The 26,468-nt window shown below is 43.8% G+C and overlaps 2 protein-coding genes across 6 annotated transcripts in view; one reads left to right on the top strand and one right to left on the bottom strand.

The window, feature by feature from the left end:
• LOC144497077 (uncharacterized) overlaps positions 1–26,468 on the top strand; it is a 192,441-nt gene that overhangs the window by 17,364 nt on the left and 148,609 nt on the right. The window lies entirely within an intron of this gene.
• On the bottom strand, positions 1,137–25,165 carry LOC144497080 (uncharacterized). 5 transcript variants are annotated; one of them, XM_078217827.1, is made up of 6 exons: positions 23,446–24,161; positions 23,367–23,399; positions 23,259–23,314; positions 16,964–16,969; positions 1,531–2,569; positions 1,137–1,228 (listed from the first exon to the last, which is right to left on the bottom strand). In XM_078217827.1, exons 1-6 carry the CDS (start codon positions 23,692–23,694, stop codon positions 1,181–1,183), a joined length of 1,431 nt encoding a protein of 476 aa, XP_078073953.1. In that variant the 5' UTR covers positions 23,695–24,161; the 3' UTR covers positions 1,137–1,180. The 5 variants fall into 5 exon arrangements, with proteins under 5 accessions (XP_078073953.1, XP_078073955.1, XP_078073954.1 ...); XM_078217828.1 differs by having other exon boundaries at positions 1,173–2,569; XM_078217832.1 differs by lacking the exons at positions 1,137–1,228; positions 1,531–2,569; positions 23,259–23,314; positions 23,367–23,399 and adding exons at positions 17,539–17,686; positions 25,130–25,165 and having other exon boundaries at positions 14,081–17,451; positions 23,500–24,166.

Raw genomic sequence — 26,468 nt, forward strand, 5'->3', positions numbered from 1 at the left:
CCACCAGAAACTCTGGTCAGCTAAAACTCTGTGATCTCTATCCTAACTCACACACCTATCACCCCTGTACTTACTGGTTCTCAGTACCCCAGTGCCTCCAATTTAAAATTCTCATGCTCAAATACAAATTGCTCCAGGGTCTCATTCCCTGTTACCTCTGGCCTCATCTCCCTCCGAGATTTCTGTGCTCCTCTTATTCTGGCCTTTAGTACATCCCCACTTTCTTCGCCTCACCATTGACGACTACATCTTCAGCCATCCAGGCTCTATGTTCAAAAATTCCCTCCTTAATCCTCTCTGCATGTTTTCTCTCTCCCCTTCTTCCAGACCCTCCTTAATTCCCACCTCGTTGACCATATTTTTGATCACCCCTCCTCATATTTTCATTGTCTCAATGTTACCTTTTCTCTGATTACGTCTCTATGAAACACTTTGATATGTTTGACTATATTAAAACGCTCGATAAGTACATTCCCTCCAATCCTCAAGGTATTAACCTGGAGTACAGATTGTGGACATTGATTAATCTCTCATGCTCTGTTCAAGTGGCCATTCAGCATGTGTAGACCCAGACAGTGAATGTTGTGAGACAATGGAGACTGTCACAGCCGAGACACATCCTGCCCTCCCCCTGACTTCCCAGCTGGGCTCACTGATGAGGAACGGGATTCCTGGCTGATTCTCCCCCTCCATAGACCAGAGATGCTGAGGCTAACTGAAGTCCCTCCATCACTATCCCAGGAATGGCTCCTCCCCCAACTGCTTGCGCTGTAGATGAGAAGCTGAAGCCTTTCTAACCACTGAGTATCTGATTGCCTTCTTGGTCAGAGTGAGAGAGTGGCTTGTACCTGATGCTGTACTGAAAGGATGCTGACTTTATACAGGAGCTTCTATACATAATTGATGTCTTCTTTTGATCATGTTTAGCGATTTGGTCAAAGGTTAAATTGCCTTTTTAAAACAACTGGACTGGTGGTGGGAGAGGTTAGAGACAGAGTGGTTTGGAAGCTCCCCTGTGTGAGCACTGGCGGGTGAACAACACAGATAACTCTCAGTGTAAGGGAAACAGGTGAGCCGGTTCCAAGTCCATGTGGCGATGTCATTGTTTGGTGAGAGAGGAGGAGTAGGTGAAACAATCCTGGCACAGGTCACACTGAAAGGGTTTGTCTCCCATGTGGGTTCACTGATGTTTCAGGTCAGACAACTGTGTGAAGTCTTTATTACAGAACTTACACCAATAGGGTTTCTCTCTTGTGTGTGTTTGTGTTGATGGACCTAGAGATACATTGACTCTACTTGTCATACAACTCACACCTGAACAGTTTCTCTCCAGTCTGGCTCCATTGGTGCTTCAAGGAAAGCCTTGTCACAAGTATCACGCCTTTCCAATGTGAGTCATGTGACCTCACAGGACGGTGAAGCTATTATGAAAACTTAATCGCAAACCTCACACTTGAAGGGTTACTCATGTGTGGATCCTCTGATGAAACAGGAAATCCAATGACCTTCCGAAATATATACATCTCACACCTTGCACAGAAACGGCTTCTCCCCAGCGTGAATGCGTTGATGTCTCTGGAGATTCGAAGACTGTGTGAAGGCTCGATTGCACATCTTACACTTAAAGGGTTTCTGCCCTGTGTGAATCCTCTGGTGCCTCAGGAGTCCCGAGGACTCGGTGAAGGTCATTTCACAAACCGCACACTTGAACGGCTTCTCCCCTGTGTGAATACTCTGGTGCATGAGGAGGCTTGAAGACCTCACAAAAGCTTTATTACAAATCTCACACTTGAAGGGTTTCTCCCCTGTGTGAATCCTGTGATGGGCCAAGAGGTTTGATGACCGCGTGAAGGCTTTGTCACACACCTCACATTTAAACAGTTTCTCTCCTTTGTGCACACGTTGGTGTACGCGAAGATAAGATAATTGTGGAAATGATTTAGCACAGATCTCGCACATGAATGGTTTCTCCCCAGTATGAATGCGTCGGTGTGCGCAGAGGGTGGATGAGTGTGAAAACGATGTATTGCAGACCTCACATCTGAATGGTTTCTCCCCTGTGTGAATGCGTTGATGCACACGAAGGGACTTTGACTCCAGAAATGCAAAATTACACACATCACAGGAGAATGGCTTCTCCCCAGTGTGAATGCGTTGGTGTATAAGAAGAGTTGATACACGTGAGAATGACTTGCCACACTCCTTGCAAGTGAATGGTTTCTCCCCTGTGTGACTACGATAATGTACATGTAGGGTGGTTAACTGAGAGAATGATTTGTCACACACCTCGCACGTAAATGGTTTCTCCCCTGTATGACTGCGTTGGTGTGTGTGGAGATTCGATGATTGCGAGAATGATTTGCCGCACAACTCACATTTGAAAGGTTTCTCACCAGTGTGTATCCTATGGTGCTTCATTAGAATCGATGACTGTGCAAAAACACGGTCACAAACTTCACACTTGAATGGTTTCTCCCCAGTGTGAATGCGTTGGTGTTCAAGGAGCGTCGATGACCGAGAAAATGATTTCTCACACAGCTTGCACTTAAATCGTTTCTCCTCCATGTGGCTGTTCAATAGATGCACCTTTCTGTTGGGAGAACTTAAAAGCCTGTGGATCCCTCCTCACATATCAAACAGTTGCTAACCTGTAGGAATGAGTCAGTGGTTCATCAGGCTCAATGAATAATTCAAACTCTTAACAAACTTGAAGCCCACTCACACTTTTTTCCAGCGTCACCCTGACTGAACGTTTCACAGCCCAACCTTCTCTGTGTGACCTGTGTGAATGAACTGAATGTCTTCCCACAGTTGTGCAGCTGTTCCTTGAGTGATGACCAGGATTTATCCACAGTGTCTATCCTCTCTGAATTCTCTGGTGTTGTACAGTGCAACGCTTCTGCAAAACAGGAAAAGGAAACATGATTTCCTCCAACTCCCTCTCCTCCTTTATGTAGGGGCTGACTCCTCAGTTAGAGACTGTTCCACAAAAAGTGCCAGTCTGTGCTTCCTTTGCGTGGTGAATCAGATGCAAGTCCTGTCTTTTTCCTCACTTGACTGTCACACACCCTGTGTTTCCAGCAAGAACACTGGATAGCAACCAGGAGCAGACAACGTGGCTACTTTCATTCCTCTGCCCAGACCTCCATCTTCCCAGGCACCGTGAAGACAATGGAAAAAACAGTCTGGTTGAGTGTAAACCGGGTTATCAATTCACTGTGAGCTAGAATCGTGCTGGTGAAAACCAGTTTCATCCTTTTATAAAAACATTCAGGAGAAATGTTAATTCAATTGAAATTTTGAAATCTCTCCTCTTGTTTTCCCAAATTATCTGCAGAAAACACACTGGGCAAAAACGACGAGAAGCTAAGGAAAATAATGCTTCAGTGTAGTTGATTGAAAGGTTCTGGTTTATCCTGGGAAATTAGATACACTGCACTCACTCAAACTGCACATCCTAAATTCACCTCTCACAGCACTGGGCAAAAATATCAAATCCAAGCCCAGGCTTTTGGGAAAGGCCGAGGCCTTCAGGTAAAATCTTTAAAGAAGTCATTAAAAGATATTTCAATAAATGTGTCTCTGTCCCTCCCAGATAATTACATCTCACCTTCTCATATTCAGCAATGACCCATCAACAAAACTCAGCCTGTAAATCAGAAGGGAAATGCTTCCAATAAACACACTCAATATCCAACACACAGCTCCAATCAAACAGCTCCGCGCTCTGATTGACGGATCTCACAGCCAAACACAGAGAAGAACAGGAGCTCCGCCGTTATTGGCAGTCTAATTATACGTGCGCAGCCAATCATATATGAGGGGTCGGGACTTCATGCTCAACCTTTTTCGAGACTTTCACCGGGTAAGAACTACATTACCCATGCTGCATGTAGGAACATGGTGGCTTTTGCTACCAAATAAACCTGTTGGACTTTAACCTGGTGTTGTTAAACTTCTTACTGTGTTTACCCCAGTCCAACGCCGGCATCTCCACATCGGAACTACATTACCCATGCTGCATGTGACCCAGTGAGAAGCGGCAGTATAGAATCAGGGAGAGAGAGCCAGCCCGCGGTGCCTGATGGGAGTTGTAGTTCTGCCGCGCGCAGCGGCGGTTGGCTCCCAGCGTTCGGGAGTTGGAATGTGAGGAAGCGCGAGCCCGAGCGGCTGAATCGAATTGAAAAGCAGAGATTGACCCTTGGTAGGAACCAGAGCGATGGCGGTGGGAAGATTCACCATTGCAGGAGATTCTCTGTGTACAACTGAAGAGGAAAAAGTCACACAAGTCAGAGCTGTCCGACTGACTGGACGACAAGCGTTGTCTAATCTGAATGCAGACGGGTATCAATGACCACCTTGGATTGACAAGAAACACAAGGGAGATAGAATATTTCGGGAGAAGGTTCATGGATAATGAGCACCAGTATGAAGCAGATGGGCCGAATGGTCTGTTTCTGTGCTAGAAATACCCGGTTAAAGTCCAACAGGTTTATTTGGTAGCAAATACCATAAGCTTTCGGAGCGCTGCTCCTTCGTCAGATGGAGTGGAAATGTGCTCTTAAACAGTGCACAAAATCAAGTTACAGAACACTGATTAGAATGCGAATCCCTACAACCAGCCAGAGCTTGGAGAAGTCCAGGGCTTGGACTTGCAGAATCTCACTAGCTGTTCTGTCTGGAGACAATACACATCTCTTTAACCTGTGTTTAATGCTCCCTCCACCCACATTGTCTGTACCTTTAAGACCTGGCTGGCTGTAGGGATTCACATTCTAATCAGTGTTCTGTAACTTGATTTTGTGCACTGTTTGAGAGCACATTTCCACTCCATCTGACGAAGGAGCAGCGCTCCGAAAGCTTATGGTATTTGCTACCAAATAAACCTGTTGGACTTTAACCTGGTGTTGTGAGACTTCTTACTGTGTTCACCCCAGTCCAACGCTGGCACCTCCACATCATGGCTAGAAATACCCAGCAGGGCAGGCACTGCCTCATCTCCTCACCCCGAGGGCCAATAGTCAAAGGGAACCTTATACAAAAATAGAAAATGCTGGTCTGACAGCATCTGTGGAGAAACAATAGAGGCAATGTTTCGAGTCAGTATGACCCTTCCTCAAAGCTGCAGCAAAGTGAGTCACTTCATAAAAGAGAACATTTGATTTATTATTGTCAAGTAATAGTATACAGTGAAAAGTATTGTTTCTTGAGCGTTATACAGACAAGGCATGCTGTTCACAAGGGAGAAGGAAAAGAGAGTGCAGAATGTAGTGTTACAATCATAGCTGGGGTTTAGATCCATTCAATAGTCTGATGGCAGCAGGGAAGAAGCTGTTCTTCAGTTGGTTGGTACTTGGTCTCAGACTTTTGTATCTTTTTCCCAATGGAAGAAGAGTATGTCTGGGATGCGTGGGGTCCTTGATTATGCTGGCTGCTTTTCCGAGGCAGTGGGAAGTGTAGACGGAGTCAATGGATGGGAGGCAGGTTTGCATGGTGGCCTGGGCTACATTCACAACCCTTTGTAGTTTCTTGCGGTCTTAGTCAGAGCAAGAGCCATACTAAGTAAGCTGTGATACATCCAGAAAGGATGCTTTCTATGGTGCATCTTTAAACATTGGTGAGAGTCGTAGTGGACAAGCCAAATTTCCTTAGCCTCCTGAGAAAGTAGAGGCATTGATGGGCTTTCCTAACTATGGCATTGGCATAGAGGGACCAGGACAGATTGTTAGTGATCTAAACATCTAGAAACCTGAAGCTCTTGACCATTTCCACTTCATCCCTGTTGATGTAGACAGGGGCATGTCTTCCACGATGTTTAGAGTCATAGAGGTTTACGGCATGAAAGCAGGCCCTTCGGCCCAACTTGTCCATGCTGCCCTTTTTTTAAACCACTAAGCTAGCCCCAATTGTCCGCGTTTGGCCCATATCCCTCTATACCCATCTGACCCACGTAACTGTCTAAATGCTTTTTAAAAGACAAAATTGTACCCGCCTCTACTACTACCTCTGACAGCTTGTTCCACACACTCACCACCCTCTGTGTAAAAAATATTGCCCCTCTGGACCTTGTCTGGTTGTATCACAGCTTGGCATTGCTCCTGCTCTGCCCAAGACCGCAAGAAACTACAAAAGGTCGTGATTTGATTTGATTATTGTCACATGTATTAGTATACAGTGAAAAGTATTGTTTCTTGCGCGCTATACGGACAAAGCATACCATTCATAGAGAAGGAAAGGAGAGAGTGCAGAATGTAGTGTTACAGTCATAGCTATGATGTAGTGAAAGATGAACTTAATGCAAAGTGGGTCTATTCAAAAGTCTGACGGCAGCAGGGAAGAAGCTGTTCTTGAGCCAGTTGGTTCATTTTCCCGATGGAAGAAGGTGGAAGAGAGAATGTCCGGGGTGCATGGGGTCCTTAATTATGCTGGCTGCTTTGCCAAGGCAGCAGGAAGTGTAGACAGAGTCAATGGATGGGAGGCTGGTTTGCGTGATGGATTGGGCTACTTTCACGACGTTTTGTAGTTTTTTGCGGTCTTGGGCAGAGCAGGAGCCATGCCAAGCTGTAATACAACCAGAAAGAATGCTTTCTATAGTGCATCTGTAAATGTAGGTGAGAGTCATAGCTGACATGCCAAATTTCCTTCGTCTTCTGAGAAAGTAGAAGCGTTGGTGGGCTTTCTTAACTATAGTGTAGGTATGGGGGGGGGACCAGGACAGGTTTTTGGTGATCTGGATGCCTAAAAACTTGAAGCTCTTAACCCTTTCTGCTTTGTCTCCATTAATGTAGACCTGGGCATGTTCTCCTCTATGCTTCCTGAAGTCGATGACAATCTCCTTCGTTTTGTTGACATTGAAGGAGAGATTATTGTCGCCGCATCAGTTCACCAGATTCACTATCTCATTCCTGTACTCTGTCTCGTCATTGTGTGAGATCGGTCCCGCTACGGTGATGTCGTCAGCAAATTTGAAAATCGAATTAGAGGGGAATTTGGCCACACAGTCATAGGTGTATAAGGAGTATACACCTGTTGAATGGTAGCCCAATCTATCATGCAAACCAGCCTCCCATCCATTGACTCTGTCTACACTTCCCGCTGCCTCGGCAAAGCAGCCAGTATAATTCTCTCCAGACATTCTCTCTTCCACCTTCTTCCGTCGGGGGAAAATGATACAAAAGTCTGAGCTCACATACCAACCAACTCAAGAATAGCTTCTTCCCTGCTGCCATAAGACTTTTGAATGGACCTACCTTGCATTAAGTTGATCTTTCTCTACACCCTTGCTATAACTGTAACTGTAACTGCACTCTCTCTCATTTCCTTCTCTATGAACAGTATGCTCTGTCAGTATAGCGCGAAAGACCAATACTTTTCACTGTATGTTAATACATGTGACAATAATAAATCAAACCAAGGAATAACTGCACAACTGTGGGAAGAGATCCAGTCTCTTCACAGCATTGCTCAACACAGAGAAAGTTGGGCAGTGAAACATCTGGAAACTGGTTGGGTCAGGGGAGCCTGGACATATCATCAGATCTGAAACTGGTCAGTGGTGTGGAACCTTCCATCAGAACCAACCTTTCAGAAGGTTCAGCTGTGTGTGATCTGGGAAGTAATGCGAGTGTGCTCCAAATGTGTCGAGAACTTCAATCGTTCATCATTAACCACGGACTCATTCCTACAGGTCAAAGGTTGTCCAGGTGTGCAGTGTGTGAGCAGGGTTCCACAGAGTGCACCTGCTGAATCACCTGTAACACGAGAGCTAAACAAGAGAAGATATACAACTGTGAGGTGTGTGGCCTCAACTCGTGCTCAACTCAATTCCTGAGGCTCCAACATGTTCACACAGCGAATAAATCATTTGTGTGCATTGTGTGTGAAAAATCATTCATCTCATCATCCACCCTCCATGTACAGCAATGCATTCACACAGAGGAAAAACCAGTCAGGCCAGTGTGACAAAGCCTTCACATAATTTTCAAACCTCCTGGTCCATCAGACAATCCACACGGGATAATCCTGTCAAGTGGGTGGTTTGCAATAAAGGTTTTGCAATATCTAGGAGTCTTCTGAAATATCAGAACATTCACACTGGGGAGAAACCATTCTGTGTGAATTGTACAATCGAGCCTTTGCCCAGTCATCGGCTCTCGCATCACACCGTTACTTCCACACTGGGGAAAAACGTTCACTTGTGAACGTGCAACAAAATGTTCTCATGTTCATTGACCCTACGCAGATACCGTCGCAAACACACTGGGGACACACCTTTCACGTGTGAAGTGTATAATAAATCATTTTCACATTCATTGACCCTCCACACACACCAACGCATTCACACTGGGGAGAGATTGTTCAACTGTGAGGTGTGTAATAAGGGCTTTGCACAATTGCCAGGCCTGGTGAGTCACCAATGCATTCACACAGGAGAGAAGAAAACACTCGCAATGAGGTGTGTAATAAGGATTTTGAACAGTTTGGGGTATGTTGAGTAACCATCACATTCACACAGCAGGGTCTCAAGTGAGGTGTGTGACCGAGTCTGACAGCAACACTCATGAAACACTGAGACATCCACATGGAGGAAAAGATGTTTCAGTGTGAGGTGTCTGACAAAGACTTCACGTGCTGAGTGACACTCATGAAGCACTGATACATACACATGGGAGAAGCCATTCAAGTGTTAGGTGTTTAACAAGTCTTACACAATTACGGTGAGGCTTGGTGGCACAGTAGAATGAGTTTCCTGAAGCTTGGGAAACTGACTGTTGAAACGGAGGCGACTTTGAGCAGCGGATCAGAGGATTTAAACTTGTCATTGTCCCATCTGAATAAAACCTCATTTATTGCAGCTGCTGTCTCAGTTTCCCTGGTAAATGTTTGACAGAGATTTCCAGTGTGGGAATAGCATTCTTCATCCTCAGAGACTTTCAAACTGACAACACCAGTGTGGGATGTGTAGCCTCGGATGTATTTGACACCAGATCAGAAGAGGAAGACCCACAGCATCCAAGGCAGTGATCACATGGAGTGGTGGAATCAGCACATGTACAGGAGAGATGGAGTAATTTTCTCCTAGCTCTGCTCCTCTGTCTCTGTCGGTAGTTCTGAGATGGTTAGAATTTTTTTTTTTAAATCAGCAGATTAATTAAAATAAATCAACGGCAGGACAGTGGCACAGTGGTTAGCACTGCTGCCTCACAGTGCCAGGGACCCAGGTTCAATTCTGGCTTTGGATAACTGTCTGTGTGGAGTTTGCACGTTCTCCCCATGTCTGCGTGGGTTTCCTCCTACAGTCCAAAGATGTGCAGGTTAGGTTGATTGGCTAGGCTAAATTGCCCCTGAGTATCAGGGGGACTAGCAGGGTAAATACATGGAGTTATAGGGATATGGCCTGGGTGGGACTGTTGTCAGTGCAGGCTTGGTGTGCCGAATGGTCTCCTTCTGCACTGTTGGGATACTATGAATTCTATAAGAGTCTTGATTGAGTTAATAACACAAGGCCAAGGAACCCATTTTTGATAGTGCCCTCTTCAGGAATGTTGTATCCTTCATTATTATATCATTGTATTAAGATTAATTCGAGGCCTTGAAGAAGTTTTGATTGAATTATGTAATTAATAAGTTAAGGAAAATAGGAGTAGGCCATCTGGCCCTTTGAACCTGCTCTGTCTTTCGATAAGATCATGGCTCTCCTGTCTGTCTCCCATAACCCTTGAATCCATTCTTTATCAAAAATCTATCTAACGCAGCCTTAAAAAAATTCAATAACCCAGTCATTGCTTTCTGGTTATGAGAATTCCATAGACTAATACCACCAGGGAGAAAAGAGAAGCAGTTGATCTTTGTTGAGGTGAATAGTCACTGTCGGGTAGATTGCAAATAGAATAGTGGCTATCACACAGCCTTGTTTGACATCAGTCTGAAATTTGAAGGTTTCTGTTTCAGATCTCCCACTCAAGACAGTTACAGTCACATCATCATGAAGCAATTGCAGAATTGTGATGGACGGTTCTTGGACATCCAGATTGGTGGAGCACAACCCACAGAGCCTCACGATTTACTGAGTCAAATGCTTTGGTCACGTCAATGAATGTAATGAAGAGTTCTTGGTGTTATTCTCAACATTTTTCTTGGATTTGTCTGACAACAAATACCATGTTGAAGGTTCCTCTGGAAGGTCTAAATCCAAGTCAAAGTTCTGAGTGATGTCTGTATCACTCGATCCGTGTGGGGGACTGATGGCTGCTGGACAGATTATTGACTTGTTGGATCGGCGGTGAACATCCACCCAGCACCAAGGTATCACAAGACCCAAAAGTCCAAGAGGGAGAAGATCAATGTTTCAAACCGACTGAAGAGAAAAATTCCAGGAGCAGCTCATGACCAATCTGGGAAATATTCACACATCCAACTCAATTCCCAGACAATGAGATCAAAATAAAGTCTGCTGGGTTTGAGCATCATCATTAATCATCATCATCATCAGCCGGCATCTCCACATCATGACTATCATCATTAACACCAGGACCAGCTCAACGAATATGATGCTCAGATATGTGACCTGAAACAAAAACGATCTGCCTTTATTGCCTGGTCAACCCAAGGTTACAATTCAAGAAAGCAGAACTTCAACAGCTCAAGACTGACACTCAAAGAAATACCTAGAAGATAAAGGATATGTGGTGGGAAGAGAAATTCCGAGAAAGCCAACAATCTGCTGATCATCATGACATGTAAATCTTCTTTGAAATCACCACGGCATCTATAGACAAAGGTTGAATGGACAAAATGCCCTTTATAGACAGGATAGTGTTTCTCTTAAGAATGACAATGACAGCTGTTAATGCTGTAAACAACATTTCCTCAACCTTAAACCCACAGTCTATCACCCATTGCCTGTGGTAGAATCCATGGGTGAGTCTCCATTGATAGGAGAGCTGCAACAAACAATCAAACATGAAAAAAAACAAAGCCTGCGGCTCCGACGGTATTTTAACTGATGGACTTCTCACACCAAAATTTCATAGAAATCATAGAAACCCTACAGTGCAGAAGAAGGCCATTCGGCCCATCGAGTCTGCACCGACCACAATCCCACCCAGGCCCTACCCCCACATATTTACCCGCTAATTTCATGAAGTTATCCTTTGTATTTCAGAGAAAAGAGCACCCCCTCTCCCCCCCCCCCGCCCCCAGCTCCGCCCCCTCCTCCCCCCGCCAGCCCAATTTCAGGAATGTGACAGTTGTAACTATCTTCAAGAAGGGAGGAAAATCATGCTGTGGAAACTATTGCGGCATTTCCCTCTTGTCCTGAGCTTGGAAATCCTGACACACATTCTCTTGAATTGAGTGTTAATAGAAGCTAGGAAGCAACATACATTCACACACAGGACCCTGTCCTTTGTAGACAAAGTAAGAGTTTTAACAACACCAGGTTAAAGTCCAACAGGTTTATTTGGTAGCAAATGCCATTAGCTTTCGGAGCGCTGCTCCTTCGTCAGATGGAGTGGATATCTGCTCTCAAACAGGGCATACAGAGACACAAAGACAAAGGGAGCATGTACACATAATGAGGCTTTTACAACTTGACAAAAGCTTAGGCAGAGACATTCCCTCGTTCGTTCCTCAGGGCAATACCTTTACCAGTTTGGATATTAAACAAAGCTCAACAATCAACTGTTACTGGTGCATTCTCCGTTTCAACTTTTCTACCAATCAGCACTCTCTTCTCATGCAGTATAAATGGTTGTTTTCTTCACCATTTGTATTTTTGTGAATTGTCCTGATGAGGGCAAGACAAAAAGCTTTGCCTCTCTCCTGTCAAAAAGAGTCACAGGTTCATGATGAATGGAGCCCACTCACACTTCTTCCCAGCCTCACTCTGACTGATCATCCACAGCTGAACCTTCAGAAAGGTTGGTTCTGATGGAAGCTTCCACACCACTGATCAGTTTCAGATCTGACGATGTCAACGCTCCCCTGATCTGACCGATTTTCAGATGATTTCACTTGACAAAGGTTCAAAATGTTTCTGAATTCTGTCAATTACCTCATGGTCATTTAGGGCCTCATTCACAATTCATAATTCAAAGAGTTGGGTCGAAGTTTCTTTAATTTGTGTGGGTGCTTGCTCACAAAAGTAGTAACAGTTTTGTTCTGGTTTTGCTTTAGTGTAGACTGCATCTCACTACGCTAAAAAGCTGCATTTGTTGCCAACACAGTTTTAGTGTTTTCCTTCGTTACCACATTGCCAATGACAGATTGGACAACAGCCAGGAACAAAGATGGTGCTTCTCAGATAACCACAGCTGTGTTTTAGACAGCATTGTTTAACTTCCAGTTGATGTAGATTGTCCAAAGCTCCTGTCACTGATGGAGAGGGAGTCAGTTTTCCGTTTGAGGCCACAGTCAGACTCGGGCCGTGAGTTTGGCCTTGGAGGGAGTCAAGCATTTGTATATCAGAGATGTGATTTTTGTGAATGAGGGAGAGATTGTTCAACACAAGAGATTTATATTGATTCATGTTCCAAACTCTGAAAATGACTCTTAAAACTGCAAGTTTCTAACCTGTGCCCTGACGACAACTTCAATATGACAAGAATTGTGGCAGAATCACTGACATACTGACCTTTCATTGCTGCTTCTTTCAGTCTGATTTGTACAACAGCTTTCATTCCACTCAGCCTGTCGACCTCCAGCAGTTCCAGCATCTAGTACTCAAAAGAGTATTAATGACCTGTAAAAATTTCACTTCTTACTTCAGATTGTTTATAATCAAATTGACCCCAGATGCTGTAATTCAGACTTTCTTTTTGGCATTTTGTTTGACTGCTGGCAGCAAAAGGGCAGTTTCTAGAAGCAGAGGATGTCTCCTGTGAAATGGTGCTCCAGCTCGATAAGTGCTTAGTTATTTCTCTTCCTGCACTTAATGGTGCCAAAGGCAGACTTTCATCTGTTCCCAAAACAAGCGTTTTCCATGGAATAGGTCACAACTCTGTCAATAGAGGCTTATAGCTTGAGGGGTGCCACTCCACACTAAGCATGGCACTTTTACAACCTGCTATTGACACGTTGAAAGAATTTTCCAGGTTGATAGTTAACCTGTTCAGCCGCATTATGAATACACTTTCTTGGACAGCAAGTCCGAGGTGGAACTCGAACCCAGAGCTTCTGGTTCAGAGGCAGGGACATTACCCACTGTATCACATGATCACCTCATTGGTCCATCCTATGAAGCACCAATCATTAGTGACTACAACGTACCAGGGACCACGTACGTGAGCTGCCTCTCACTGCCCCCCACCTCATTTTAAAAGCAGTATACATCACACCGTCAAACCACTACGAACAAACTAAAATGAATATGTTTATTAATATGTAAGATTTTAGACAGAAACAGAAAAACACTGCCAGCAACTAATGATGCTAAACAAACATTACAGAGTATTTACAACACAGAATCAGGAAGGTAGTGTATGTGCACGGTGATATCATTGACACATGGGTAGAGGGTACCGGCAAGCTGGGCGCAGTGCAGTGACATTGCAGATCTGTGCCTGTCTGCAGATGGGTATCAGTGACCATCTTGTATTGGCAAGAGATACAGAGAAAATGGGTAGGGAGGAAGCTCATGTGGAGTATAAGCAAAGTAGAAAGCAGATGGGCCAAATGGCCAACTTCTGTCCTTTAAAAACTAGAATTGAAGCAAAGATTGCTGGAAATATTCAGCAGGTCAAGTAATAGCGCACCTCCTCCTTCACCAATTGACAGCCCACTGCCACTACTTCATTTTCCCATCGCATCACCCATTCACCACTCCCCCCCCCCCCCCACCCCCCATCAACAAACCATCTGTTGAAATCCCATGATCAGATGTGCCTTGTTTTAGTTCCTCAGAGTTGGTCACTTTGGAGCAATCTCTGAGTCACTGTCATTTCCAAAGCAAGTGGAACTCTCCAAGCACAGTTTCTGCCCTGGTAGAGAGTCACCCCCCAAGTCAGTGCTACTCCCGAGTCAGTGCTACTCCCGAGTCAGTGTTACTCCCGAGTCAGTGTTACTCCCGAGTCAGTGCTACTCCCGAGTCAGTGCTACTCCCGAGTCAGTGTTACTCCCGAGTCAGTATTACTCCCGAATCAGTGTTACTCCACATGTTCCACAGTCACTCCCTGAGTAATGATGTCACTTCCCAAGCAGCAGTTCATTCTCCTTTCCCAATCTCTTCTCTGCTTCTCCCTCCTGTCACCCTCTCTTTTGCATTTCCCTGTCCTGTGTAGGTGCTCATTCCACCATTACACATCATCTATGTCTTGGGTGCTGTGGGTCTTCCTCTTCCGATCTGCTGTCAAACACATCTGAGACTACACATCCCACACTGATGTTATCAGTTTGAAAGCCTTTGAGGATGAAGAATGTTGTTCTCACACTAGAAATCTCTGTCAAACATTTACCAGAGAAGAAGTCTTTTTTTTAAAGCGATGGCATCCTGTAATATCCACATTCATTCAAGAATGCCCCTTATGCTGTGTGTGAAGAGTCAGCTGTTTACTTGGTGCTCTGTGCTGAGCTGTTTGACTGGAGCAAACCCACCCAGAAGAAAGGATTTGGATATGAGGATATTTGTTCCCGGGTGATGTAATAACCTGGGAGTCAGGCCCCAAGACTCTGGAATGTATGTGGAGGACACTGGATGAAGGGGTGGTCTGTGTTGAAGGCCTGTCTCAGGGAACTGGTATGTATTGAAGTTTAAAAACAGAAAAACATAAAACAGCCGTCACCCCTCACACACTCCCCACATCCCTTCCATGTCAAATTATTCCCCAGCCACCATCCGCGTGGCCCTTCATACACTCGGGGTCATCCTGTGCCTTCTGCCCATGGCCCCTCCTACCCTGCATGCTAACATCTGACCCCCAGACAGCACCCAGTCCAGTTGGCCTTTTTTCGTCCCCATGTCATTTAGTGGCAACTCAAACCAACCCATTGCCTTGAGACCACCAATGCCAACTCTCCCATTATCCACAATGGGTAGATCTCAGGACCAATGCTGAAGTTTAATAAAATGAAATTCCAAATGTCTGTTGCAGAATTTATTCTTCTGAACATTTATTCATTTTTTAAAAATTGTGACAACCCAATTATAACATTTACATTCCTTCAATTACATTATCCCACATAAAAACAAAGTTTTCATTCAATTGCATAATCCCTTATAAAAACAATTAAATTCATGATCCCACTTTAAAGTGGCCATAACCACTTGGAGTTGTAAATCAAACTGAAATTGCAGGCACCCAACTGTGATAATGGAAGGTTGTGAAATCAGTCATGCAGAACTAATCAAGTCAATCCCTGAGGTTTATATTGACAGACAGTGTGAAGATAATAATTTTAACACTTCAAATACAACAATTTAAGGCAGGGGTCTTAAATGCCTTTTGAGCTTGACAGATCCTTTGACAGTTCATGTTGATCTTTTGACAATTGTTTTTGAGTTTCACAGAGCTCTCAGTTCAAAAGGGTTTGTGCACTTTGCATGCACATTCATTGCCTACTTTTATTAATCCCAAAGGTCATCTTATTTTTCCAATGAGCAGTTTAGCTACCACAAAGGTGTCTGGGACCACAACCAAAGGCCTCTTGACAAGGGCACCCAATCTAGCTAAATGAATCCATGGAGTTCAGACCAACTCCTAATGAGTTAAATATAAAGCAAAATACTGCAGATGCTGGAATCTGAGACAAAAACAGAAAATGTTGGAAAATCTCAGCAAGTCTAATGAGTCAAATCTGCACATTTTGGGTTTCAGTCACCCTTCACCCCAAAACCAAATGTTACAATTTCACAACTGGACATGAAGATCCCAGAATGGAATCCTGGTTCAAAAGACCATAACTTTTACTTTATTTTAATCAAACGTGGAGGAACAGAGTCGCAGGTCCATAAATTACTTTCAACACAAGAAAAAACATTAAACATCAAAAATGGATCATAATATCATAATATAATTACTCCTCTACTCCTCCTTCAGCTTAGCAATCACACCCAGTCTTTAAGATTAATATGGATACTAAAAGTACATTTGAAACTACAATAGTTTCATTAACATACAAAGTTAGTGTCGTGGATTTCTCTTCAGAATATCCCCAGATGATTGTCATCGAGTTTCCAAACTCCACTTTAAATACAATACAACCCCAGAAGGAATTGATACCAATCCCACATGTAAAAACACCCTTGTCCAGCATGAAATCTAACTATAAGTCCCTTTCTAGGCACAGAAACATCTGATTAAACTCATCTAAAATTGACCTTTTTTTCATGTTTACTTATACAAATATACATCCTTTAAAACTACCTTTGGTTTCCTAGCGACGCGCGCACACGCACACACACATACGTGGAGGCAGCTGCTGATTCCTATGGACAGCTGCCTCTGTGAAATGTGCAAACCCAACCCAGCCCATTCTTGATTGTAGGCAAATGGAAGGTGCTGTGATCTGGAGGCTGGTCTTCCAGATTTGGCCCTTTGCCGCCATTTTCCTCACAATGGAGAGTCTCTCTATCGTGCCAAAAAGTCCAGACTGAAAAGAGAAATAAATATCCATCATGATGAAACAGGAGGGTGGAGAATGAGGTAGAGGTGGCAGTCGTGGAGGGAGGAATCCTAATTCAGTGTCTACCCCATTCCCGTGATGTGACCTCTGCAGGGTCAGAGGCATGTCCAGCAACAGATGTCTCGGCACTGGGTTGCTGCTGGCCAGAAGGCGCTACAATCTGTGACAGAATCTGCCTCATTTCATTCAAAGCTTCATTGCTTCTTTGGAAAAGCTGACAAAGAACATCATTCTGCTGCTGAAGAATCTCATTGTTTATTTGTAGGTGTTGCTGAAGAATCTCGTTGTTTCGTTGTAGATGATGCTGAAGAATTTCATTATTTCTTTGTAGATTCTTGCTAACGTCCTTCTTAAATTCAATCAAAGTTTGCTGAAGCAAGTTAGATGTGGCCTGATAACTCTCCGTACTTTGAACCTGTTCATGATGCAAGCGTGCAAAAGGTTTCAGATCATCTTTATTTTCTTCGCCAGCTGTATGGTCCTGATGTTGTCCGTATGCTTGTGGAGACGGCGGAGCTTCTGCTCCCAAAGCTGTAGGTTCCTCACCTCCAGAAGGTTCTGAACTCCCTCCCTCTACCACAGAAGCAAGAGCATCACAGGCCTCCTCCTTCACACAAACCACAACATTTAACTTTAACTCATCAACACTAGCCTCCAATTCAGACACCTTACCCTCCTGACACTCCTCTACCTCCTCCACTGCAGCTGCCATGCCCCATTGCTGTGAAGTATTCACCTCTGTCCCTTCCTCATCGGTCCTTTCAGGAATCTCAGACACTATTGCCAACTCTCCTCCATCACCATCTGATGTGACCATGGACACCTGTGTATCTGTCAGAGGAAGAAAATCACAATTATCTTGTGTCAAATAAATTAACTCTCCTCCTGATGGTTTAAACACTCAGCTGCTGACATCACCTTCACTCATCCCCATATCTGATCCGCCATTGGTTACTGTGGGGTTGGAGAGGCCAAACAGCTTCTTCGTAAACTCTTCCAGCTCCTTGATGTAAGAAACCTGCCCTCCAGTCAATGAGCTCTCCTGTGAGTTATGGGCCAGCTTTACCTAAATGAAGAAATGAAAATGAAAAATGAATCATGGTTCAGACTTTGCTGTGCTGCCTTGTGACACATTTTCTGAGTCCTGGAGACAGCTTTCAGCCTGCACCCAGAGGGACTTCTGATTAGAGATCAATCTTATGACAAAGTCAGAGCCATCTCCAAGACAACTGCATTTTACAACACCTCACAAAATTAATTTTAAAAATCCCGTGGTCTTTCTGTATTTTCAGCTCAAAAACTATGATTTAAAATGTCAGAAATTAACATACACACACATATACGTACTCAATATTCAGATATTGCTTCTTGTCCATTACAGGAAAACTTGTGCAGGGCCACAGTAGAAAGAAAATTTAGGATTATTAAAAATGGCAAAAAGGCAAGCTTAAAGGCTTTGCATCTTAATGCACAAGGCATTCGGAATAAGGTAGATGAGCTGATGGCACAAATTGCGGTAAATGGACATGGGCCAGAATTTTCCGGCTGTTCATGCCCCGCCTCCGTTGCAAGCAAGGACAGAGAATTTAGTGATCAACCAAATCTCTGTTCACTACAACAGGACCAGAGAATCCCGCAGGCGCAAACTGCTGGAAAATTTCAGCCATGATCAGAGAAGTGGTATGCAAACATCATAGTTGGGCCTGAGACACGACCCTGAGGAACTCCTGCAGTGATGTCTTGGAGCTGAGATGACTGAGCCCCATAACCACAACCATCTTCCTATGTGTCAGGTATGACTCCAACCAGCACAAAGTCCCTTTAAGAAGCACTGTCTGTGATCTTTCCCCATCATTCTGTAACTCTCATCAGAAATTAGTTTATGACAAGATTATTATTATTATTATACAAGACTATTCACCAGTCAAGGACAGTAGTGGGAAGTTGTGCGTGGAGTCCGAAGAGATAGGAGAGGCGCTAAATGAATATTTTTCGTCAGTATTCACACAGGAAAAAGACAATGTTGTCAAAGAGAATACTGAGATACAGGCTATTAGACTAGACAGAATTGAGGTTCATAAGGAGGAGGTGTTAGCAATTCTGGAAAGTGTGAAAATCGATAAAGTCCCCTGGGCCAGATGGAATTTATCCTAGGATTCTCTGGGAAGCTAGGGAGGAGATTGCAGTGCCTTTGGCTTTGATCTTTATGTCGTCATTGCCTACAGGAATAGTGCCAGAAGACTGGAGGATAGCAAATGTTGTCCCCTTGTTCAAGAAGGGGAGTAGAGACAACCCCCCTGGTAATTATAGACCAGTGAGCCTTACTTCTGTTGTGGGCAAAGTTTTGGAAAGGATTATAAGAGATAGGATTTATAATCATCTAGAAAGGAACAATTTGATTAGGGATAGTCAATACGGTTTTGTGAAAGGTAGGTTGTGCCTCACAAACCTTATTGAGTTCTTTGAGAAGGTGACCAAAGAGGTGGATGAGGGTAAAGCAGTTGATGTGGTGTATATGGATTTCAGTAAAGCGTTTGATAAGGTTCCCCATGGTAGCTATTGCAGAAAATACGGAGGCATGGGATTGTGGGTGATTTTGCGGTTTGGATCAGAAATTGGCTAGCTGTAAGAAGACATTGGGTGGTGGTTGATGGGAAATGTTCATCCTGGAGTTCAGTTACTAGTGGTGTACCCGCAAGGATCTGTTTTGGGGCCACTGCTGTTTGTCATTTTTATAAATGACCTGGATGCGTAGAAGGCTGGGTTAGTAAATTTGCGGATGACACTAAAGTTGGTGGAGTTGTGGACAGTGCGGAAGGATGTTGCAGGTTACAGAGGGACATAGATAAGCTGCAGAGCTGGGCTGAGAGGTGGCAAATGGAGTTTAATGCGGAAAAGTGTGAGGTGATTCACTTGGAAGGAGTAACAAGAATACAGAGTACTGGGCTAATGGTAAGATACTTGGTAGTGTGGATGAGCAGAGAGATCTCGGTGTCCATGTGCATAGATCCCTGAAAGTTGGCACCCAGGTTGATAGGGTTGTTAAGAAGGCGTACATTGTGTTAGCTTTTATTGGTAGAGGGATTGAGTTTCGGAGCCATGATGTCATGTGACAGCTGTACAAAACTCTGGTGCGGCCGCACTTGGATTATTGCGTACAGTTCTGGTCGCCGCATTATAGGAAGGATGTGGAAGCACTGGAAAGGGTGCAGAGGAGATTTACCAGGATGTTGCCTGGTATGGTGGGAAAGTCTTATGAGGAAAGGCTGAGTGACGTGAGGCTGTTTTCGTTAGAGAGAAGAAGGTTAAGAGGTGACTTAATAGAGGCATACAAGGTGATCAGAGGATTAGATAGGGTGGACAGTGAGAGCCTTTTTCCTCGGATGGTGATGGCTAGCACGAGGGGACATAGCTTTAAATTGAGGGGTGATAGATATAGGACAGATGTCAGAGGTAGGTTCTTTACTCAGAGAGTACTAAGGGCGTGGAATGCTCTGCCTGCAACAGTAGTGGACTCGTCAACATTAAGGGCATTTAAAGGGTCATTGGATAAACATATGGATGATATTGGAATAGTGTAGGTTAGATGGACTTTAGATTGGTTTCACATGTCGGCGCAACATTGAGGCCGAAGGGCCTGTACTGCACTGTAATGTTCTATGTTCTATGATCTCATAGCATTACGGAGACAGGGTTAAAAGGAAATCAAAACAGTGAAGTTAATATCCAAGGATATTTGACCTTTCAGAAAAACAGGAAGGAAAAGATGGTGGGGTAACACTGTTAATAAGAGATGAAATAAGGTCAGTTCTGAGAGATGATTTAGGCTCAGATGATGTAGAGTCGATTTGGACAGCAGGGGAAAGAAGTCATTGGTAGGGTTCATGTATAGACGCCTAAACAGTAGCCACACTGTAGGAAAGGGTATAAATCAGCAAACAATAGGAGCATGTAAAAAGAATAGAGCAATAATTATGGGTAGCCTTAACTTTCATGTTGATTGGGTTAATCAAGTTGGAAATTTATAGAGCACATTAGAGCTAGTTTCCTGGAGCATAATATGCCATTGAGCCAACCATGGGACAGGCTACTTTGAATCTGGTAATAGGTAATGAGGCAGGTTTAATAAGTGACCTCAGAGTAAAGCATCCCCTTGGAAATAGTGATCACAACACGAAATAATTTAATATTCAGCTTGAGAGTGAGAAACAACTGTGTTTAGCTTAAATAAAGGAAAATGAGTGGTCTGGGCAGCTAGATTAGCAGGAAAAGACAGTAAACAAGCACTAGCAGACATTTAAGGAGGTAATTAATTCATGATTCTCAGCACAAATATATCCCAGTAAGGAAGAAAGATTCTAAGAGAGGGATAAACCAACCATCGCTAACCAAGAAAGTATTAAGTTGTAAGAAAAAGCATATAAGGGAGCAAAAGTCAGTGAAGCTCCGAAGACTGGGGTAAATTCAGAATCCAGCAAAGGAGGACTAAAAAAAATAAAGAGAGAGCAAATAAAACTGTGAGGGCAAACCAGCGAGGTATATAAAAACTGACAATAAGAGCTTATTTAAATACATAAAAAGGAAGAGATAGGATAGTGAATATAGACCCCTTAGAAAATTAATCTGGAGAGATAGTTATGGTGAATGAGGAAATGGCAGAGGAATTGAACAGATATTCTACATCAGTTTTTAGGGTGGAAGATACTTTCTTCCCATACTGGCTGAGGTTGTTCATGAAGGCCCCACCCTCTCAACCTTGCCCCTTGCCTGAGATGTGCTGATCCTCAGGTTAAATCACCACCAGTCAGCTCTCCCCCTCAAAGGGTAGAGCAGCCTATGGTCATATGGGACTATGTTGACTTTACTTAGCTATTAGATGAACTATTAGGGCTAAAAGCAAGAAAGTCCCTTGGCCCCAATGCTGGCTCGTACCCTAGGATCCTAAAAGAAGTACAGAGAAAGTGGGTGCATTGGTTGTAATTTTCTAAAAATCACTGGATTCTGGAGAAGTACTGGAGGATTGGAACACTGCCAATGTGGTACTCCTATTCAAAAAGGGAGGGAAGCAAAAAGCCAATTGGCCGAACATCTATTACTGTAAAAATGTTAGAATCAATTATTAAGGAAGTAGTAACAGCACATTTGGAAAATCATAATCTAATCAAGCAGAGTCAACATGGCTTCATGAAAAATGGTGTCTGAATGATTTATTGGAGTTTTTCGAGGAAGTCTCAACCAGAATGGATAGAGGGGAACCAGTAGATGTGTTGTATTTGGACTTCCAGAAGGCATTCGACAAGATATCTCACAAAAGGTTAAGTGATAAGATAAGAGCTGATGGTGTTGGAGGTAGTATATTGGCTCAAATAGAGAATTGGCTAATAGGCAGGAAACTGCGAGTGGGGATAAAGGATTCTTTTTCAGGTTGGCGACCTGTAACCAGTGGGGTTTCACAGGGATCAATGCTGGAACCACATTGTTTACAATATATATTTATTATTGGAAGGAGGAAGTGAAGCCAAATTTGCAAACAACACAAAAATAGGTGGAAAGGCAAGTTGCAAGACGGATAGAAATGGTTTACAAAGAAATACTGATAGGTTAAGTGGGCAAAAAGTTGGCAAATTAGGTAGAATGTGGGAAATTGAGTTGTTCATTTTAGAAGGGAGAAGAAAAGAAAATAGTATTTTTCTAAATGGAAAAAACTGCCAGAAAGCTGCAACACAAAGGGACTTGGGGGTACTTTTGCACAAAACACAGAGAGCTAGCACATGGGTACAGCGGATAATTAGGAAGGCTAATGGAATGTTGGCCCTTATTTCAAGAGGGTTGGAGTATAAGAGTAGAGAAGTCTTGCTGCAACAAGTTACTGATGAGACCACATCTGGAGTACTGTGAGCAGTTTTGGTCCCCTTATATAAGGAAATATATTATTTCATTGCAGGCAATTCAGTGAAGGTTCACTAGGATGATTCCTGGTATGGAGGGATTGTCTTATGAGGAAGGGTTAAACAGGTTGGGAATTTACTAATTGAAATTTAGAAGAATGAGAGGTGATCTCATTGAAACAAATAAGATTCTTAAGGGGCTTGGCAGGGTAACTGCTGAGAGGATGTTTCCCCTCATGTGACTAGAAGGCATATTCTCAGAATAAAGGGCACCAATTTAGATGAGGAGGGATGTCTTCTCTCAGAGGGTTGTGAATCTTTGGAACTCCTTTCTATAGAGAGAGATGTGGGACAGTGTCATTGTGCATATTTAAGGCCCAGATAAATTTTTGATCAGTAAGGGAATCAAGGGTTACGGGAAAGGGCAGGAAAGTGGACGTGAGGAATGTCAGATCAGCCATGATCCTATTGAATGGCGGATCAGGCTCAAAGGACAGGAGTGAATGGTCTACTCCTGTTCCTGTTTCTTATGGTCTTTCTATACATATTGATGTCTTCTATCAGTGATGTTTGGTGACCTGATCAAAGGTTAAACTGACCTTGCTGCAACAAGTGGACTGATGGTGGGAGAGGTTGCAGACACTACTGAGACAGGCTCTGGAAAGGCAGCTCCCGTGTGTGAGAACTGCAGGGTTAACAACACAGACAACTCAGTGTAAGGGAAGCAGGTGAGTCACAGGGTGAATGCACTGGTGTCTGTGGAGTTCTGATGACTGTGAGAATGATTTGTCACATATAAATAGTTTCTCACCAATGTGTGCAGTGGGCTGATTTGTCAGAGAATGATTTGTTACATACCATACATGTGAATGGTTTGTCTACTGTGTGAATGTACGCAGAGGGAAGGTAACTCAGGGAGTAATTTGTCACATACCATACGTATTAATATGACACAAGAAGCCAATGAGTCCAAAAATAATTTGTCACAAACCTTGCATGGGAAAGGTTTTTCCCCTGTGTGAAGGCGTTTGTGTCGGTGGAGATTTGATAACTGCGGAACTGATTTATCACACACATCACGCCTCAATGGTTTCTCTCCTGTGTGAATCAGCTGATGCCTTAGGAGCATTGTAGACTTCACAAAACCTTTATCACAAACATCACACCTGAATCGTTTCCCTTCCATGTGGCTGCCCTTGTGCTAACAGTAGTTGCAACAAATGCACCTCAGAAGATCTTAGAACCTGTGGAGTCCCTGACACACACTTCACACTTGAACAGCCTTTCACTGGGTGGAAAGAGTCAGTGGTTCATGAGGTTGGATGAATGATTGAAGATCTCACCACACTTGGAGCTCACTCACACTTCTTCCCAGCCTCATCCCGACTGATCACCCACAGCCAAACCTTCGGAAAGGTTGGTTCTGATGCAAGGTTCCACACCACTGACCAGTTTTAGATCTGATGATACGTCAGAGCTTTCCTGACTCGACTGATTTCCAAATGCTGGTTTCACTGCCCAACCTTCTGTGTTGAGCAGTGCTGTGAAGGGACTGGATGTCTTCCCACAGTTGTGCAGTTGTTCCTTGGGTGATGGTCAAGAGCTATCTGCGGTGTCTAACCTCGCAGTATTCTCTGGTGGAGTACAATGCAATCCTTCTGTAAAACAGGAAAAGGAAACATGATTTCCTCCAATTCCCTCACCTTTGATGAAGGGGCTGATTCCTGTTCTCCAGTGAGTGCCAGTCTGCTATTCCCTGTGTGGGGATCAAATACAAGGCTTTTTGTTTTCCTCACATGACTGACACACATCCTCTATTTCCAGCAGGATATTGGATTGTGACCAGGAGCAGACAACATAGCTAGTTTCTTTCCTCTGCTCCAACCCATTTTGCCCAGTGAGGGCAATGGAAAAGATAGTCAGGTGGAGTGTAAAACAGGCCATCAATTCACGATGAGCTCCAGTCATGATGGCAAAGTGAGTTCTACCCTTAGTGTCTGTGTTTAATATAAAAAACACTCAGGAGAAATGTTAATTTAGTGGAGATTTTGAAATTTCTCCCCTTGTTTTCCAAAATTATTTGAAACATAATGGGTAGGAAGAGTTTGAAGCCAAGGAAAATATTGCTTCAGTGTAGCTGATTGAAGGGTTCTGGTTTATCCTGGGAAATTAGATACACTGCACTCACTCAGCTGAATTTGGGATTATGTAATCTATCAGACACAGCATTGGGCAAAACTATCAAATCCAAGACCAGGCTTTTGGGAAAGGCCGAGATCTACAAGTAAAATCTTTCAAGGCATTAAAACACATTTCAATAAATATCTCTCTGCCCCTCCCAAATAATTACACCTCATCTTTTCATATTCAGTAATGACCCATCAACAAAACTCAGCCTGTAAATCAGAAGGGAAATGCTTCCAATAAAGACACTCAATATCCAACACACAGCTCCAATCAAACAGCACAAAGCACCGAGTAAACAGGTCCCTCAGCTGGATCTTCTCACACAGCATAAGGGGCATTTCCACACCTGATTCCCCACAGGATAGTCAGACTGCCTGAACATTAGTGTGGATATTATGCAATGTAATTATCATAAATTCTGCTCCTTCACTCACCATCTCCTCACTTGGTTTTCAGTCCCTACAGGAAGTGAAGCAGCTGTGAAAGAGGAAGAGGAGGGAATGGGCAGAGTGGGTGGGCTCTCTGATTGACGTCTCTCACAGCCAATCCAAATATTTCTGGAGTAACATGAGTTTCCTGAAGCTTGGGAAATGACTGGTGAAACGGAGGCGACTTTGGGCAGCAGATCAGGTGGGGATTTAAACTTGTCATGGTCCCATCTGAATAAAACCTCACTTATTGCAGCTGCTGTCTCAGTTCCCCCCTGGTAAATGTTTGACAGAGATTTCTAACGTGGGAATAGCATTCTTCATCTTCGTAGACTTTCTCACTGACAGCATCAGTGTGGGATGTGCAGCCTCGGATGTGTTTGACAGCAGATCAGAAGGGGAAGACCCACAGCATCCAAGGCAGTGATGATGTGCAGTGGTGGGATCAGTCCATTCACAGGAGGGACACAGGATTTGATTTGATTTGACTTATTATTGTCACATGTACTATCATACAGTGAAAAGTACTGTTTCTTGCGCTATACAGACAGAATATACTATTCATAGAGAAGGAAACGAGAGAGTGCAGAATGCAGTGCTACAGTCATAGCTAGGATGTAGAAAAAGATCAACTTAATGCAAGGTAAGTCCATTCAAAAGTCTGACAGCAGCAGGGAAGAAGCTGTTCTTGAGTCAGTTGGTACGTGACCTTAGACTTTTGTATCTTTTTCCTGAAGGAAGAAGGTGGAAGAGAGAATGTCCAGGGTGCGTGGGCTCCTTAATTATTCTGGCTGCTTTGCCGAGGCAGCAGGAAGTGTAGACAGAGTCAATGGATGAGAGGCTGGTTTGCGTGATGGATTGGGCTACATTCACGACCTTTTGTAGATCCTTGCGGTCTTGGGTAGAGCAGGAGCCATACCAAGCTGTGATACAACCAGAAAGAATGCTTTCTATGCATCTGTGAAAGTTGGTGAGAGTCATAGCTGACATGCCAAATTTCCTTAGTCTTCTGAGAAAGTAGAGGCGTTGATGAGCTCTCTTAACTATAGTGTCGGCATGGGGAGACCAGGACAGGTTGTTGGTGATCTGAACACCTGAAAACTTGAAATTCGCGACCCTTTCTACTTCGTCCCTGTTGGTGCAGAGAGGGGCATGTTCTCCTTTACGCTTCCTGAAGTTGATGACAATCTCCTTTGTTTTGTTGACATTGAGGGAGAGATTATTGTTGCCGCACCAGTTCACCAGATTCTCTATCTGAGAGAGATGCAGAGAGGGGAGGTTGACCTAGTGATTGGGGAATGGGAGGGGGGCGGGCAATGGTGAGAGCCGGTATTGTGGAGGTCGC

The sequence above is a fragment of the Mustelus asterias genome, chromosome 8, assembly GCF_964213995.1.
Source record: "Mustelus asterias chromosome 8, sMusAst1.hap1.1, whole genome shotgun sequence".
Taxonomy (NCBI): domain Eukaryota; kingdom Metazoa; phylum Chordata; class Chondrichthyes; order Carcharhiniformes; family Triakidae; genus Mustelus; species Mustelus asterias.